This window comes from Buteo buteo, chromosome Z (genome assembly GCF_964188355.1).
Source record: "Buteo buteo chromosome Z, bButBut1.hap1.1, whole genome shotgun sequence".
In the NCBI taxonomy this organism is placed as follows: Eukaryota; Metazoa; Chordata; class Aves; order Accipitriformes; family Accipitridae; genus Buteo; species Buteo buteo.
The window spans coordinates 32,343,459-32,362,576 of record NC_134204.1 but is presented as its reverse complement, the minus strand read 5'-3'; the positions used below and the strand labels follow the sequence as shown (position 1 = coordinate 32,362,576).

The 19,118-nt window shown below is 42.0% G+C and overlaps 1 protein-coding gene across 1 annotated transcript in view; it reads left to right on the top strand.

Annotated features, from left to right (window-relative positions):
• GLDC (glycine decarboxylase) overlaps positions 1 to 19,118 on the top strand; it is a 50,534-nt gene that overhangs the window by 28,747 nt on the left and 2,669 nt on the right. Inside the window, exons 12-22 of the mRNA XM_075020913.1 lie at positions 301 to 398; positions 903 to 987; positions 1,080 to 1,121; positions 4,080 to 4,222; positions 5,202 to 5,277; positions 12,444 to 12,569; positions 13,447 to 13,596; positions 14,046 to 14,158; positions 14,751 to 14,892; positions 16,552 to 16,663; positions 17,945 to 18,040. Of these exons, the coding sequence (XP_074877014.1) occupies positions 301 to 398; positions 903 to 987; positions 1,080 to 1,121; positions 4,080 to 4,222; positions 5,202 to 5,277; positions 12,444 to 12,569; positions 13,447 to 13,596; positions 14,046 to 14,158; positions 14,751 to 14,892; positions 16,552 to 16,663; positions 17,945 to 18,040 (1,183 nt within the window). The remainder of the gene's footprint in view (positions 1 to 300; positions 399 to 902; positions 988 to 1,079; positions 1,122 to 4,079; positions 4,223 to 5,201; positions 5,278 to 12,443; positions 12,570 to 13,446; positions 13,597 to 14,045; positions 14,159 to 14,750; positions 14,893 to 16,551; positions 16,664 to 17,944; positions 18,041 to 19,118) is intronic.

The window sequence follows — 19,118 nt, the reverse complement described above, 5'->3', positions numbered from 1 at the left end:
AGGACATGGTGGTCAATTATTTCTCTCCCACTGGAATTTTTGTTGCATGTCATTAGTAATTAGCGGCAATACTTCCAAGATGCGGACTATTGAGACATCTGTACTCAGTTTTAATATAATGCTGTTGTCATGCTAGATATATACAGATATGTATGCTAATGAAGTTTTGGGTTTTTTTTACCTAAAGACCTGATTATATCTTGAGGTAAGCTGGTAGTATAAATTAGTTCTGATAGAAATTGACTGTGAAAAGAGAAATTTCCATGAAGGTATTTGACTCCATGTTTCTTTGTGTCAAAGGAGCTAATTGCTGAGAGTATGGGCGAGGAAACCAAAGGCATCCTTAGCACCCCATTTAAGAGAACTTCCAAATTCTTGACACATCAGGTTTTCAACAGGTTTGTGAAATTGCTGTATATGTGGTATTTTAATGAAATCTGAAAGTATCTCCTTTCAAAAGTGATACTGGAGTCAGCTGAGGACAGTTTTGTAGCTGTATTCACACAGTAACTCATTACTCTGAAATAATCTATTTATTAGCATTTTTAGAAATCTTTAATGTTTAAAATGAACAATACTCATGCTCACATGGGGGATGTGTTTTTCCGTTAATCTGCTACATTGTACAAGCTATAATTTGAGGACATAGTATCATCAGACTTAGTAGAGCCCTTATATTCCATTTTTACTGATAGCATTTCTGAGTGAATGACAATAGGCATTTTTCATCCACATTGCTATTAGCAAGCGTACACTACTGACTTGGAAAGAAGTATCTAGTATATATTAAAAATTATCCTCAGCCTTAATTCTTTTTTATGGATTTTCCTATGTTGAAGCACAGACAAACCAGCTGGTATAGCTAACCTACTTGCCTTAACACCACATTTTGTGTTCTCCAGCTATCACTCTGAGACAAATATCGTGCGGTACCTGAAAAGATTAGAAAACAAAGATATTTCCCTTGTTCACAGCATGATTCCTTTGGTAGGTATTTATCAAACAGAGAAAAAAATTAGGTACTTACGTACATATTCATATATTTCAATAAATACTGTCAAATGTGTTTGTATTTTTAGGGGTCCTGCACAATGAAGCTCAATAGTTCAGCTGAACTTACAGTAAGTTGCAATAATCCCATCTTACTTGAGACCCACATGAGTAAACTATCTATCCAGTGTCATTGCAGAGAAGTAAAGACTGCTTTTGGTCTAGCACTGCAGCTGAGGAGGCAATTTCAGAAGTAGTTAAAGTCATCAGCTCCCTTCTCCGCTAGGAAAAAAGCTCAAAAAAGCACAGTAGGGGTGCAACAACAGCAGGAGAGTGAGTGACTTTGAAGACTCCCTACTGAAAAAAATAATGAATGTAATTTTTGGAATTTGTTATCACCATCCTGTTCCCTCATGTGGTGTTGCAGTACCTAACTTCTATCCACATTACAAATCTTACAGTCAAATCCTCAGAAATATGGAGAGTCAGGTGGGACTGGCAATTCATGCTTCTCTGTCAGTTTGCTGTTTCTTAGGATAGCACGCCTTTTGTCCAGGTGAGGAGCTGCAGTCTCCAAGTATCTTCATTTTTCTAGCTGGTAGCAAATGAAGCAGAGCATTAGCTAGGCTGTTTGGGTACCGAATTACTTTTTGACTCTGAATGAGCTTCCTCTGCTCTCTCCCTATTGGTTTCTCACTTTGATCTTTCACTAGGTTTCCTTTGTCCCCTTTCTCTCACTGCCTTCTCTATGTCTTCTCCCTTCACTGTTTTCTGTCTTCTATATTCCCTTCTAATTAAAATGGATAGCAACAAAACTGTGTGAACAAATTGAGTGTTACGTAGTATTCCACAAACTCCTCCCTGTTTTCCCTGTAACCCCACAGCTCTACATAAGTGTAGGTGACCTAGAAGGAGAAACTAAGGATTTTTAAGTATCTTCTGAATGTTGAAAAAAAATGTTACTGGAAATCATAGAATCATAGAATCATTTAGGTTGGAAAAGACCTTTAAGATCATCAAGTCCAATCATTAACCTAACACTGCCAAGTCCACCACTAAACCATGTCTGTAAGCGCCACATCTACACATCTTTTAAATACCCCAGGGATGGTGACTCAACCACTTCCCTGGGCAGCTTGTTCCAATGCCTGACAACCCTTTGGTGAATAAATTTTTCCCAATATCCAATCTAAACCTCCCCTGGCACAACTTGAGGCCATTTTCTCTTGTCCTATCACTTGTTACTTGGGAGAAGAGACCAACACCCACCTCACTACAACCTCCTGTCAGGTAGTTGTAGAGAGCGATAAGGTCTCCCCTGAGTCTCCTTTTCTCCAGGCTAAACAACCCCAGTTCTCTCAGCCGCTCCTCATAAGACTTGTCCTCTAAACCATTCACCAACTTGGTTGCCCTTCTTTGGACACGCTCCAGCACCTCATTGTCTTTCCTGTAGTGAGGGGCCCAAAACTGAGCACAGACCTCAATATGCGGGCTCACCAGTGCCAAGTACAAAGGGACAATCACTTCCCTAGTCCTGCTGGCCACACTATTTCTGGTGTAAGCCAGGATGCTATTGGCCTTCCTGGCCAGCTGTGGACCAACACCCCCAGGTCCTTTCTCTGCCAGGCAGCTTTGCAGCTGCTCTTCCTTCCCCAAGCCTGTAGTGTTGCATGGGGTTGTTGTGACCCAAGTGCAGGACCCAGCACTTGGCCTTGTTGATCTTCATACAGTTGGTCTCGGGCCATCGATCCAGCCTGTCCAGATCCCTCTGTAAAGCCTTCCTACCCTTAAGCAGATCAACACTCCTGTCCAACTTGGTGTCATCTGCAGACTTACGGAGGGTGCACTCGATCCCCTTGTCCAGATCACTGATAAAGTTATTAAACAGAACTGGCCCCAAAACTGAGCCCTGGGGAACACCACTTGTGACCGGACACCAACTGGATTTCACTCCATTCATCACCACTCTTTGGGCCCAACCATCCAGCCAGTTTTTTACCAGCAAAGAGTACACCCATCCAAGCCATAAGCAGCCAGTTTCTCCAGGAGAATGCTGTGGGAAACAATGTCAAAGGCTTTGCGGAAGTCTAGGTAGACAACATCCACAGCCTTTCCCTCACCCTCTAAGCAGGTCACCTTGTCATAGAAGGAAATCAGGTTAGTCAAGCAGGACCTGCCTTTCAGAAACCCGTGCTGACTGGGCCTGATCACCTTGTTGTCCCATATGTGCCATGTGATGGTACTTAAGATGATCCGCTGCATAACCTTCCTCAGCACCAAGGTTGGACTGACAGGCCTGTAGTTCCCCAGATCCTCCTTCCAGACTTTATTCTAGATGGGTGTCACATTTGCTAACCTCCAGTCAACTGGGACCTCCCCAGTTAGCCAGGACTGCTGACAAATGATGGAAAGTGGCTTGGTGAGCACTTCCACCAGCTCCCTCAGTACCCTTGAGTGGATCCCATCAGGCCCCATAGACTTGTCTGTGTCTAAGTGGTGTGGGAAGTCGTTAACCAGTTCCTCTGGGATTACGGGGGCTTCATTCTGCTCCCCATCCCTGTCTTCCAGCTCAGGGGGCTGGGTACCTGGCGTACAATTGGTCTTACCGTTAAAGACTGCGGCAAAGAAGGCATTAAAAGTACCTCACCCTTTTCCTCATCCTTTGTCACTATGTTTCCCCCCGTATCCAATAATGGATGGAGATTCTCCTTAGCTCTCCTTTGTTGCTAATGTATTTATAGAAACATTTTTTATTATCTTTTATGGCAGTAGCGAGATGAAGTTCTAGTTGGACTTTGGCCCTTCTAGTTTTCTCCCTGTGTAACCTCACAGCATTCTTGTAGTCCTCCTGAGTTGCCTGCCCCTTCTTCCAAAGGTCATAAACTCTCCTAATTTTACCTGAGTTCCAGCCAAAGCTCTATGTTCAGCCAGGCCACATCCTATAATGAGGTTGGGAACTTGTCTTGCTGCACAAGAATTGTTTGATTTTTATTTGAGCACAGGGCAGCTTCTTTCCTTCATAGAGTTCAACAACAAAACAGAGTTGTCTGCAGAATTTTTCCTTGCAGCACATTTTTTTTTTTTAATAGCCTATTTCATGGAAAGAATTTGCCAACATCCACCCTTTTGTGCCCCTGGATCAAGCTCAAGGGTATCAGCAGCTTTTCAAGGATTTAGAGAAGGACCTATGTGAGATTACTGGCTATGACAAAATCTCCTTCCAACCAAACAGGTAGGAAATTTTTCCTGAACATTTGCTCCTTAACATGATTCCAAAAACTTATCTCTAAAGAAAATGTGCAAGCCAAAAGTGAAAGAAGTTTCTAAAATTAAATTTGATAAAGAGAAGCCTTGAATGCCAGGTTATGAAAACAAGATTTGTTTTTTCAAGACTGCAGAACCTTACTTTGTCTCATCTCTTCTAAAACTTTAATGGTCTTTTCTATTATTTTATTAATGTTTTAATTTATTTATTTAATTTATTAATGTATTAATTCTATTAATGGTTTTTTTTTCCCATGTTTTCCTTTCTATGAAGGCTGGTTTCTCCACCATTGCTTGCTTAAAATGGTGATGTTACTGATACCCTCCTATGAGCTAAAATGAAAGATTTGAAATAGGAGTAAGCTGTATGAGCTGGCAACTATATAATTGTTGAAACTGATATATGATGCTCTAGGTAATACTAGGTTTGACGGAAGAATGCCTAGGATCTGCATGGTCACTGAAATAGATAAAGCAGATCTGAATGAGTACTGCTGCAGCCTGTTTATGTCTGTTAGTAGTTTTGATATAAAATGAGCATCAAGGACTTACTTTACACTTAGGATATCACCAAAAGAGTTCTTGTTTCACTGCGTACACTTTACTATGCATTTCAGTATTAGTCTGCCTCTCTGTAGTCAAGCACACAGTCCCCTGCTAGGTGCAGAATTGAGGATCAGCTCAGTCACCAAAAGGATTTAACATCATAATGTAAGCACATAAAATGGCATAACTTTTTTCATCGACTGTTTGCAAAAGAGGCAGGAGCTGTTAATTAATGCTTGTCTATTTGTAATTTAACCCATGGGATGTGCTTCTTTTAAGTTGCTGACACTTGCCTAAAGTTATTGAGAAGGATTAGGGCTGGACAATTTTGAAGTTTCAGTAGAGAGCTGGCCCTTTCTGATTTGTATGCTTGTGTAATGGGGTTTGTATTCCTCTTGCAGTGGAGCCCAAGGAGAGTATGCAGGTTTGGCTGCAATCAAAGCTTATTTAAATGCAAAAGGAGAACGTCATAGAACTGTAAGTGTCAACACTCATGTGGGAAAGAGCTTTGGGTGGGAAGTGGAGAAAGAAGAGTTGATTCAGCAGCTGGGACTCACCTAGAGGGAAACTAGGTTGTGTATGCTCGTCTGTGACAAGCTTTCTGTATTCCCTGCTTCCCTCATGGATCATGGGTACCATCTTAAAAGTCTTTCTTTCGGACAGTGGGAATGAGGAGTTAATTTTCTCCATTGCAGCCCACATGTTGCTGTGCTTTGGATTTGTGGCTAAAGCAGTGTTGGTAAGACAGGGATGTTTTGGCTATTGCTGAACAGTGCTTGCACAGTGTCACGGCTTTCTCTCTCTCCCACTCTGCCCTGCCCCACCCCCTGTACTCCCCCAGAGAGAGGGCTGGGGGTGGGCAAGAGGCTGGGAGAGACACAGCCACGACAGCTGACCCAAACTCACCAAAGGGATATTTTATGCCATATAAAGGCATGCTCAGCAATAAAAGCTCAGGAAAAGGAGGACAAAGCAGGGAAGGTCATGGTTACAGCATTTTTCTTCCCGAGCAACCATTACGTGTACTGGGGCCCAGCTTTCCAGGAAGTGGCTGGACATCTGCCTGGCCATGGGAAGTAATGAATTAATTCCTCTTCTTGCTTCTTTGCTTGTGTACGCGGCTTTCATTTTCTCTATTAAACTGTCATTCTCTCAGTCCGAGTCTTCTCACCTTACTTCTATTTACTCCTCATCCCATGGGAGATAGGAGTGAGTGAGCAGCTGCATGGGTGTTTGGCCACTGGCTGGGTCAATCTGTCACAGTCCTTTTTTGCATCCAGTGTGGGGCTTGAGGTAATGACAGTTTTGATCTGAGCATGTTAATTTGTTAATTGGCTGGCTCCTGGGTGGGTCACAAAGCTTGCTTGCTTTACTCTGTATTAGAGTCTAGGGCTTTTTAATGGCTGCTTTTGGCTTTTGCTGTTTGCTGTGCTGCTTATCAATGTATTTCACTGTGCTTGGAAACATTTTGATAAAAGCAGTGGCTGTATGCCTGGACTGGCATACGGCCCTGGCTGTGATGCCATTCCTGTGCTGCATGAGCTACCTTGTGGAGAGAACAAGGGATTACACCTCCCTCTTCTCCTCTGGGATTGATGTGTCCAGCTCTGTTGCGTGGGCTCCTGAGTTTTTTGTACATCCTTGTGTAAGATGTTTGATCCTATTATCTAACATTGTTGGCTTGTTGTTGGGTGTGTGGAACCTGGTTTGGTGCTGGCATAAGAGTAAACAACTTGTTGCTGAGCTGACAGAGAAACGTGCCCTGAGGCAGTTGATCCCTGGGTGACAGGGTGTGTAGGAGGGTTTGGGCAGGTGCCTAGCGCTATTATCACCTCCTATAACCTGGGATTTTACACCTGAACAGGCATGCAATCCCATTGAATTGGCACACTACGGGATGGAAGGGTGCATTGCCTACCTCAGTGAGACCCAGCAGCTTCTAGTACTGTTCTGGGGCTTGACCTGTGCCTATTGAGCTTCTGTCTAGCACTGTCACAGCAGCAAGGGAAAGTGGGCCTCTACCTCCAAGGACATGATGGCTGAGACAGGGACCCAAACCTCAACCACAGTGATTGCCCCAGTAGTAAAAAGAAAGCACTGGCAGTGGAGGTCAACAGAACTGTACCATCAATTAGTAAAGGAGGAGGAGGAGGAAGGGTCTGATCAGGAAGCCAGTCCTTTGGCAAGGAAACATAAAGAGAAAGCGATAGAAGTCATCCAAGAGGCAGAAACCACCCCATCCCTAACACTGACCAAGCTCCAAAATGTGCAGAAAAATTACAGCTTCCAGCCAGGCAAGCATATTGCTGCCTGGTTGCTCAAATGCTGGGATGCTGAAGGGGATAGCCAGGAATTGAGGGCAGAGAAGCCCAGCAGCTGGGATCCCTTGTTAGGGAATCAACAAAGGAATCAGAAGACAGTTGACAATCTGCAGCCTCTGGAGGTGGTTCCTGTTGAGTGTGAGGTGTCCTCTCAAGGGTGTTCTTGTCAATTACTGAGGCAATTAAACCCCTGCTGAGGAAGGTGTTCAGTATGTAAGAGAATTAGCAGTGGCAGAGGCAGTCTACAGTGACCTGGACAACAAACAGGTCTCCACAGATCTGCATGATGTCCAGTACTCATGGGCCATGTAAAGGAGGTCTGTGGAAGATGCATCAGTATCATATGCCAACTGACTGGTGATGACGGACCGGCCACATCTTGAGATACCAACTGTGGAGAGACTGTCTTGCCGGTTCCAGGGTGTTTCAAAGATAATGCCTCCACTTCTCATCCCCACAGAAAGTGTCTTGGCTGTCAAGGGTACCCTATGGAGTCAGCCTCCCCCTGCCAGAGAGAAAGGGAGCCCCAGGTGCACACCATATGGCACCCTCTGGTTCTTCCTGCGTGGCTGGGGTAGGACACAAGGAACAGGGATAGTGCACTCACCTTGAAGCAAGAAGCACTTATACCTGAACTGCGGGGGAAGACAGCCACTAAGAGGGACCAACCCAGAAGGTTGCCGCACTAATTGCTGCCAAGACAGTGGAAAGCATCCAGCAGTCCCCCAGACACAGAATAAGGGCTGAAAATGCCTCTCCTCCTGAGCTTGGTGAAGGGACTTGTGGTCTGACGCCACGGGAGTCAGAGTGAATACTACAACCAGGATTAAAGGGTCCTTGCCTCTGGCTAGGTGGAGAAGGGGATAACAAAGTTTAATGGACTGTATGGATTCAGTGGCCTCGCACATTGGATCCACAGGGGTATAAGGCTTTGGTGGATACTGGTACACAGTGTACCATAATGTTATCAGGGTAGAAGGGGGCGGGACCTATCTGGATTTGTGGAGTGACGGGGATGTCAACAGTTGTCTGTGTTGGAGGCTGAGGTGAGCCTAACATGGCACAAATGGCAGAAGCATCCTGTTGTGATGGCCTAGAGTCTCCATGTATCCTTGGAATAGACTATCTCAGGAGAGGGTATTCAAGGACTGAAGAAGGTACTGATGGGCCTTTGGTGTAGCCACAGCAGACAGAAAGAAGACTAAATAACTGTCTACCTTGCCTGACCTCTCCATTGTAGGGTTGCTGCATGACAAAGAACAGCAGGTGCTGGTTGCTACTGTGACAGTGCACCAGTGGTAGTATCACACCAGCCAAGACTCCCTGGTTACTATTTGTAAGTTGATTCATCTGTTGGAGAGCGAAGGAGTGATAAGCACGACTTAATAACCCTTAAATAGTCCCATAAGGCCCATGCAAAAATCTGACGGGGGGGGGAGGTTCACAGTGGACTATCATGGCCTGAACAAAGTGATGCCACCATTGAGTGCTGCCGTGTGGGACAAGCTAGAACTCAATATGAACAGGAGTCAAAGGTGGCCAAGCAGTATGACACAATTGATATTGCCAAAGCATTTTTCTTTATCCCTTTAGCAGCAGAGCACCAGCCACAGTTTGCTTTCATATGGTGGGGTGTCCAATACACCTGGAAATGACTGCCCCAGGGCTGGAGCACAACCCTACCTACGTATCAGTCTTTGACTGATACGGACTGCACTGGAACAGGGTAGAGCCCCTGAACACCTGCAATACATGGATGACATCATTGTATGGGGCAACACAGCAGAGGAAGCATTTGAGAAGGGGAAAAGAATAATCCAGGTCATTTGGAAAGCTGGTTTTGCTGTGAAACCAAAGAAAGGTAAATGGACCTGCACAAGGCATCCAGTTCTTGGGACTAAAAAAGCAAGATGAACGTCACACCCATGGGGCTGCAATCAATAAGATAATATCTATGTCCCCACCAGCTAGCAAGAAGAGAACACAGACTTGTCTAGGCATTGTGGATTACTGGAGAATGCATGTGTATGGCAGGTTACAGTCAGCTTGTGAGCCCTCTCTATTGAGTGATCCTAAAGAAGAACTTTTTCTGAGTGGGGCCCTGAGCAGCAACAGGGCTTTGAACACATCAAAGAGGAGATAGTTCGTGTGGTAGCCCTTGGGGCCATCTGGATGGGACCAGCTGTGAGAAACATACTCTACACTGCAGCTGGGGAGCACAGCCTCAACTGGAGCCTCAGACAGAAAACATCTGGAGCAATGCAAGGTCAGCCTTCAGGATTTTGGAGCTGGGTGTATTGAAGATCCAAGGCCCACTACACTCTGGCTGAAAAAGAGGTACTAGTAGTGTACGAGGGGGGCTGAGCTGCTTCAGAAGTTGGTACAAAAGCACAGCTCCTCTTAGCACCATGATTGCCTGTGCTGTACTGGATGTTCAAAGGACACTGTATAAAGTGGGTAGCGTTGGTCATGCAACAGGCTTGGATGGGGAATCCCAGCTGCCTAGGAATCCTGAAAAAGATCACGGACTCATCAGAAGGCATAAATTTCAGAGCATCACTCAAAGAGGCGACTCATGCAAAAGAAGTACCACCATATAATGAGTTATCAGAAGATGAAAAGCACTATGGTCTGCTTACCAGATCCTGTTGCATTGCAGGAAACCATTGGAAGTGGAAGGCTGCTGTGCAGAATCCTACACAACAAGTAGTCAAAGCCATCAAAGGAGAAGGCAAGTTGAGCCAGTCTGAAGAAGCTGGCCCTAGAGACAGCTGAATAACAAAAGCAGCCAGCACTTTATGTTAATACTGACCCATGAATGGTGGTAAATGCCCTGTGAAGGTGACTGCATCACTTGAAACAGACCAGCTGGCAGCACAGAGGTAAACCCTTCTGGACTGCTGCCTTCTAGCAAGGCACTGCTGCCCAGGTAGAAAGCATTACTATAAAGGGATATGTCATACAGATGCTCACAAGCCCAAGGGCATCACCACTGAAGAACACCAGAACAATGAGCAGGTAGACCAGGCTGCCAGAATTGAAGTGACTCAGGTAGACCTGGACTGGGAACTTAAGGATGAGTTATTCATAGCTCAGTGGGCCCATGAAACATCAGGAGGTTTAGGGAGAGACCTAAAACCTACAGATGGGCTCATGATCAATGGGCGGACCTAACAATTTAAGCCATCACACAGGCTAATCATGAATGTGAGACAGTGATACAGATCTTCAGTGAGATGGATCTAGGCCCAGATGTCCATGCCTCAGAAGAAAATGGGCAATGACAGTTTTTTGCTTTTTCAAGGTGGTATGTCACTCCCTCTCCAGCTTTTTCACTTACAGGGGGAACAGGAACTGATTATCTAAAATTTATATTGCTTATAATGTCAGTTGGTTCAAGTATAGCCACTCCTGACAGAAGAAGCAGACAAGCCTCTGGTATGCCTTGGTAGCTACTCATAAAAGTCTCAAGGTTCATCTAGTTCTTGTCCATTCAAACTGTTTCAAATAAATTTCTATGGGATATATGGAGGTAACCTTGCTTCACAAGGGCGACAAAAACTGTAGCTGAATAATGCTAATCAGTTTTGATTCACTGAGGATCATCTTCAGTTGGTAATGCAAGTCTAAAGGCTTGATTTCTATTCTCTTCTATACTAACTACCTGAAACTTTGAACTCAAAGAGTCACTTCTCAGCTATACCATTGTAACCTGACAAAAGAGAGTTTTTGTAAACCTGAGAGTTGATACAACTGTAGTTAACCCCAAAGAGGAATCAGTTCTTACTAGTACATTATGTTTAATAGAATTTTGAATTCTAATTTTCTTTTAAAGAGAATTCTTTATTTTTACTTAATGGCAGGCAGTTATAGCTGAAAAATCTGAAAGTAATATTGTTCCTTTAGGTGCTTTCTGAACAAGCTGTGATGCCTGGAAGAAGGGCTGTGTTAATCGTAGGTTTTAGGTATAAGTTTGATTGGAAGTGAAATAGGTTGAAATACGTAAATGTGAAAAGTTGGTGGTAGCAAGTTTCATTTTGGAGACATGATTGCATGTTTGTGATATAAGAAGAGCCAGATTAACCCAGACCAGAAGTCTGTCAATCCCAGCATCCAGATTTGGTGGTGTCTCATAGAAAAAAAAGTATCTACTTTAACTGACAGCTCACATCTGTCCACTTTTTTGCCTGATCAATAACTTCTGTAACCAGCAGCTGCAGATGCAACTCAGCAAGACTGGATGGCAATCTAGACTCACTTTACATTTCTGCTGTGCAGCTAAAATGACCACAGATGTGCCACAGTGCTTCCCAGCACTGGGGCTGTAATCCCTATGTTTCCTTTCAGCACAGCTGCACAGTAAAACATTGACAGTTCACTGCAAGAAAATGAAATACCCAGGTGCTGAGACAGTTGGGTTGGTTCCTTGAAATAGCTTTTAAAGTATTAATATTTGTCTCAGCATCTCTGTGGAATATGAGGTAGAGACCAGCAAGCAGTTTCTCATGAAAACAAAGCAGCTTACTGCTAGTTATTTAATGCAGCTAAGTTTAAGTAACTTACTTAATACACCTAGTTAACTTAATCCTTCCAAGAGAATTATAATAGCCAAATGTTTCAATATACTCATTGAATAGAAGCAAAGGATTTTTTTAGACAAGGTATATTTATCATCTTTAGAAGGGGTGGAGTTGCTAGCAAATGTCTGGAAATATCCTGAGCTCCATTTTCCTAACTATTAGTAACAAGAACCTCATTTATTTAAGTAAAAGTACTTCTTTTTTTTCTTTTTAAATTAACTATATCAAGCATGTATGTAGCTGTCTGAAACTTCTAGCTATAGCCGAAATATTTCAGTCTAAATTTTTGTTCTGAATGGAATACAGAAGAAAATGCTTTGGAAGTCAGCTGAAGATGTAGTGGGAAGTTGGAATTAGATAGTTTTTCCTTTCAAGTCATTGTTCATATGGAGACTGATTACTGTAAAAAAAAATTAGCCTTTAAAAAAAGAGGGGTGAGAGGAGAGGATTTTCAATGTGAGTCTTTTGAGATAATATTCTGGAACTTCAGCCCTAAATATGATTTATGCAGCAAATGAAACTTTACTTTCCTAATGAGTATTTAGATGCTGATACTTGAATGGCTTTTCTTCAAAGAAAATTGAGTTGCATCCTTCAGTACAAGTGGAAATTTACCAGTAAACATTCCCTCAGGATCCCCTTTGAAAACTCTGATAATGATTTGTAGCTGAGCATAGACCATAATGCTTTAAGACTTTTTAACCAGTTATACTTTAGCCCCTGCTTCTTTTTTCCTTCTAAGGTTTGCCTTATTCCTAAATCTGCTCACGGTACAAATCCAGCAAGTGCACAAATGGCGGGGATGAAGATTCAGCCAATCGAAGTGGATAAAAATGGGAGCATTGATATCTCCCATTTAAAAGCAATGGCGAGTATTTAATTATCTTTACTTCTCAAGGCAGGAATACTCCTTCTCCTCTACAGGTAATAGCGTTGGTAGCTGAATCAGACTTTTCTTTGAGAGAAAATAGGGCAATAATAGTGAATACATGCTTGAAAAGGATAAGTAATTCTTGCTTTTTTTGCTCACTCAGGCACTACCATGTGGCACTTGTGAGATTTCCTTTAATTTGAGGATCTTTGATGCAGGAGTGGCTCAGAGTGGTTTTCTACACAGTAGGATCTTTTATAGCAGACCTTTTTGGTCTACATCTAGTATTTGAAATGAATGAAGCATGTTCATGAGTATGAAGCATTTGAAACGGCACTTTAGCCTTTGCTTAGCGAAGTTCAAGCCCACCTCTGCTGGAGAAGGTGTTGCTAGGCAACTTTTTTCACTTTTTTGAGTAGACTGGCTGCAGGTGAATCTTGGGTACCCAAGGGATTAGCAGGACACATTTCCAAAAACACATATTTCAGCAGGCTTTTATGGTAGTCATAGAACTGTATTGCTGAACGCAGGGGGATGGTCATTAAATCACATTACCTTGAAGGCCAGATGTGTCACTTGACTTGTCTTAAGGTCCGAGAAGTGACTATTAGACATGTATCTTTTAATACCATGCCTTCTTCTCTGATTTAAAGTTCTGATTTATTGAGAAAATACTATTTCTCTGTAAGTATTGCTGAAGGAAAGAGCGCAGTGTCTTTTGCTGACTGTAAATGACTTAGACTACCTGCCGATAGATTTGCTTCTTACCTGTAAAACACCTGATGACCTCAATTACAGATTTTTGTAGAAATCTGCTCTTAAGAAGCTTTAGGAGCCTCAATGACCTTTTTTCTTTCTCCTTCCCTGCCACCAGGTGGACAAGCACAAAGAGAATTTGGCAGCCATCATGATCACATACCCTTCCACCAATGGTGTGTTTGAAGAGGAGATTGGAGATGTGTGTGAACTGATTCACAAACATGGAGGCCAGGTTTACTTAGATGGAGCAAATATGAATGCCCAGGTACAAAATCTCAGGGGCAGATTTATTACAACTGGGAGTGTACATTTGCTTGGAATAAAAATAGCACAGTTCAGACCTTAACACAGCTTCCTCACAAGATGGCACAGTGTTTGGGGGGAGAGGTGAGGTTTCCAAGAACAATAATAAAAATTAGATGGTGGAAATAATTATCTTTTATCTGGTTTTGCCTGAAATGTGTTATAAAATGTATGAGATGTACACTGAAATTGGCTTAGTCTGCCTGATCTTTGTCAAAGACATTCTTTACAGAATTGAGTAGGAATTCCTACCGAAAAAAATTGTTTGCATCAATTCTTTCTTATGATGCATCACATTAAAGAAAAATGGAAAACATATAACATCTTTTTCAACCTATTTTTCTTAAATGAAGTAATAGGTCTTAAAATGGCACATGAAGAATGTTTTGAAACAGAGTATTCCCTTCACAGGTGGGCCTGTGTCGTCCTGGAGATTACGGCTCTGATGTCTCTCACTTAAACCTTCACAAAACCTTTTGCATTCCCCATGGAGGAGGAGGACCTGGAATGGGACCAATTGGAGTGTGGGTATCTCTTTAGTAGCCTTTTCTTTAAAAAAAAATATCTCTTAGTGAATCATGGTTGGCTTAAGTACAGAGCCATGAATGGGAAGGTGTACTGTTGTTTGTAAACTTTTGTCCTTCTTTGTCATGTGCTGATCTCATGAATGGTGAGGTCCACATGTATTCCCAAACCCTGACTTTCATGTTGGCCCTTTAGTGTGTATGGTAGACCTTGCTCAGCAGTCTGTTTTCTGAGTAAATGCAGAGATGACCTGTGAACTTTGAGGGCTGATACTGTATGTAGTCCAGAACGCAGAAGTGGTACATGAATTACATGAATCTATTCTATATGCAATCATATTTCTTTAGAAGAAAATAATCTCATTCTTTTAAAAAAAAAAATTTTGATTTGGATAGCTGCATGAGTATCTTATGATAGAATGAAGACTGAGTGTCATCCTCCATTATCACCAGTTACGTTAATAAACTTTCTCCAGACTTCCTGGAGGAATGTGTTTAGAAGGAAGGTGAAGAGAAGCTACGGTTGAAACTGTCTAGAAATGGTAACACAGGAACACACATTTAAGTTCTAAAATCAATGTTTTTGTTTTAGGAAGAAACATTTGGCACCCTACTTGCCTACCCACCCTGTCATCAAAATACAGCTGGATAAGGATGCATGTCCTTTGGGTACTGTCAGTGCTGCACCTTGGGGTTCCAGTGCTATATTGCCAATTTCCTGGGTGTATATCAAGGTGTGTAGACTTTTATAAGGACTATCAGCTGAGGGTCTGTTTCTGTTTCAACAAGTCTGAGGACCACTGGAACCACATGAACAGGTTTAAGAGCAACTTGTCACAAGATGTTGGCACAGACTGAAATGACTATGGGACAGTCATAGGTTATTTACATCCTTTGAACCTCCTTGTTTTCTGGCAGGACAATGGAACAGCCTATTGCCATCTGTTGCAATAGGGAAGGATGGCAGGACAACTGCTGTATCTATTCAGCCTGCTTAATTCTTCTGTCTCTTGTCTGTAATAATTCTTGAGACAAGTGGACATAAGGCAGAAAGCTGCAACCAAGCTTGCCCTTCCACTGTCTCTGACATTTAAATTTTCATGTTAAAAGCTGCTTGGTAATTACTGTTCTTCCAAGAATATTTTTGGTTGTATGCTGCAGTATTGTTATACTTGACCTGTATGTAACATTTAACTTTTCAAAATCTGTTCAATAAGAACTTGAATTCCAGGGGATTTTACTGAATTTGAAAATTGAACTTAGTTTTGGCTTTGCATATGTGACAACTGGATCATGATCTATGTAATTTTTTAATGCATTGCAATTTAGTGATAAGCCTGCAAATATTTAGTTACATATATGGAAGTATTCAGCTAACAGAGATGAGTGTAGATTCAAATTCTGTTTGAGAAGAGGGCATGCTGGGACTCTGAGCAACATTTAAAGCCTTCAGTGAAAGAAAGACTTGGAATGGCAAATATAAGTGCAGCATCTATTCAGAGTAGCCTGTAGCCCATTTGATACTCTAACCATGGAACCTTCCGCTCCCAGAGAATCCAGCTCTTCAGGAATTTGAAATGAGCAAATATGAGCTGGTACAACTTCCATGGTGGCTTTTCAGCTGTGGGTAAAAATCACTTGTGACTGTAAGCTGGTTCCTATTACAGAATATTTAAACTGTAGTGATTTTTTAAGGGAAGCTGTTTCTTTGCAATGCAAAGTGTCATCTGTTTACACTGTCCTATCTAAAGGGGCTACTTTGAAGGCTGTTTTGGCTGTCTTTGCCAACTTGACTTCTAAGTGGAGTGTTAAGAAACAACAGCTCAATTCCAGCACTGTTCTTTTGCTGTGCTTTAACACAGAAATAAGTGCATCTGTGTTCATTTGGCTCTGGTCTCTGCTAATGGACAGTATCATCTGTGACATGATACGGGCAAGCAGAGTTTGAGTTGCTGGGATAATCTGTACAGACAGCATACATAGATTCTTGGGCAGCTCTCTGGATGCTTTCCCTGGGGGTAAGGATGGCAACAGGCAGCATGTGCAGCTCTTACAAGTGTGCTGATGACATTCTTGAGTTCTGCTCACTTTTTTCTATTCACTTCAGAGCTTCTCAGTTTGAGGAAATGTTTGGGTTGCTCACTTGTTGACTTCAAGCAAAAAATCTTACACAGTAAGCAGCCTCATAAGTTATGTATACCAAACTTGCTCACAAGTAATCCCAGTGCTTTTCTGTGAGTGTAGGGTGGAAAGGTGTAATAGCAGTGTGACTGCCTTAAAACTACGCAGATGCATTAAGGTGCTGTTGTCTATCATGCTTGCCAGGACATGAACGCACTTAGCTTGCTTGGGAGTGTTTTTAGATCTGTTTCTTCATGTTATTCCTCTTTCAGACAATGGGAGCAAAGGGTCTGAAACATGCTTCTGAGATTGCTATACTAAATGCAAACTATATGGCAAAGAGGCTAGAGAAGCACTACAAAATCCTTTTCAGAGGAGCAAGAGGCAAGTATTGGACAATGTTTTCTTCTACAAAGCTGACTTTTTTTTTTTCCTAGTGTACAAGTTGGCTTGCGATATGATTCTTTTTTAATGCTGTATGACAGCTGCATCTCAAACTTCTCTTCACGTTGTTCACAAGGAGAGAAATAACCTGCCATGCTGCTTCTGTGGAGGTATTGCAATGAAACTGAGATACTTAGAAGTAGAAGAAAAATGCCTGTTTGTAATTAGATGAAAATATGACAAAAGATGGAGTCAACCTTGGCATTCAGATTGTTCTCCTTGAAGTCTAGTAGCAGAGTAATGAACAGTAGAAAAAGGAGTAGCAACAAAGTTGAGACCTCCAAATTTCCAATAACCAAAAGCACAACAATTTAAGAACTGGAAGCAATTTTTGGACCTGTGCTTTCCCTTACACACGTTCTGTGGAAAAAAAAAACCAAACCAACAAATTTCTCTCGTTTCCGCTCCTTATTCTCCCTTGTGAGATGGGGGAAAATCCCCTTGGCAATGCAAAATATTTTAGCTACATTCTAGTTCCCTTCTGCGGCTCTCCAGTCTTGCAGCAGGACAGAAGTAATGAATAAGAGGTGAAAAAATTATCTGTTACAGTAGAGTAACTATCAGAAAATGCTATTTTGCTTAAGTTGAATAGCACCAAAGAACATTTGAGTACAATAGGTATGCTCTTCAAAAGATATGTCTTAAATTTAATGGAGTACACACTGGCTAAACTTGCAGGTTGCATTTCAAGAGAATATATTATTTCCTCACAGAAGTGAATGGAAGTTGCAAATTTTGAAGGATTCAGCAATGAAATGGAACAAGGTTCTCCAGGATCATGAATATAAATTTAGATAACTTATGTCTTTAGCCTTTCTATAACAGCAGATTGGAGCTTTTCTGTGGCATAACATGAAGCCGATTATCTTGTACATGGCTAATTCAAGCCTAAGACCCAAATGGTGTTGGGCTACTGACAAATTCAGTTATTTTTTAGAGTACTTGTAAATTGTAGGCGCTACTTTGGCCACCCTTTCCTAGTTCTCATGTTGGAAGTGAGGACTCTTCTTAATGTGACTTGGGACTCAGAGGGCCAGTCTTCAAATACTGAGTTGTGTATCTCTTACCTGATAATTTCTCAGGTTTGAGGTTTTGTGCAAGTGGATATGTTTTAATTTGTCTTTTTGCCATGTTCTCCACAAAACCAATCAGAATAGACTGCTTGGTAGATTGTGTTATTTTCCTAGTAGGTAAACATAAGGTACACTTTTTTGTTTACAGGTTATGTAGCCCATGAATTCATTTTGGATACAAGACCTTTCAAAAAAACAGCAAACATTGAAGCTGTAGATCTTGCTAAGAGACTTCAGGATTATGGTAAGTCAAATGTCTTTTTTTAAAAATAGCAGTGTAAATACGAATTTCCTAGATTTCTTCTAAAGGGAGCCAGAAACATTCTAGTCCTGTGCTTATGGATGGTGAGCCTGTCACAATCATTTCAAGTCTTACCATGTTCATTAAGGGCTTAGAGAGATATTTGCATCTCTTGAGTTGCAGATGCAAATCTGCTGCTACCTCCCCAGTTTTGTAAACTGCCCCTTCAAATTTGCAATTACATGACTCAACCATTGGAGCGAGTGGGCTGGAGCCGAGAGCTTAATAAGATTCCAACAACGGGGGGGGGGGGGGGGGGGCGGGGGGGGAAGAGTTTTGAAGTAAGATAATAGGATTTAAATGCTTCCATCCTGATACAGTTTAGGCAGTTTTGTACACATGCTGTGAAGAACCTGATCGTGGCTACTCTGGCTGCCAGACAAGATGACCCACAGAACTGCTTGATCCTATGCAACTGTGCTTTTAACCAGTAATACCTGGTCACTGAAATAATCCAGAGCCCAGTTGTGATACCAAAAAATCCCATCCTTCCTGCTTGTTTTAAGTAAGTGGGCTGCTATGGCCTTAAATAGCATGCATCACTTTAAGTAGACTTTTCAGTAGGTACAGAGGTGAGTTACATGGATAAATTTAGTAAAGTTCCATCCTCTGTAGCCAAAATACAATTGTCACAAGGCTGTAATTAGCAGTAGTGCTGGAAGGGAATAATGAGAGACCACCTTTTCTTTCTATCTTGTTTATGAGTGCAGAAATCTATACATCTTACTTTGCCATCCAGCCTGTCATAAGAAGGTAAAGTGACAAAACAATTCTACTGAAGTGATCAGCAGGAACAGAAATAACCCAGGAAAGCAGCAATATACTTTGGGCTGAAAAGTAACAAAGCAGAAAGAGCAACTTTTAAGAGTGTTTCATTAAATCAGTGTGTAACTGTATTGTAAATAAGACAATGGCATTACCCTTCAGTGTTAAACACTAAGGTACTTGAAAAGTCTCTTACCTCTACAGTACACTGCCAACACTACCAATGAGTTCAGTCCTGTAAAGATTATAGAAAGGG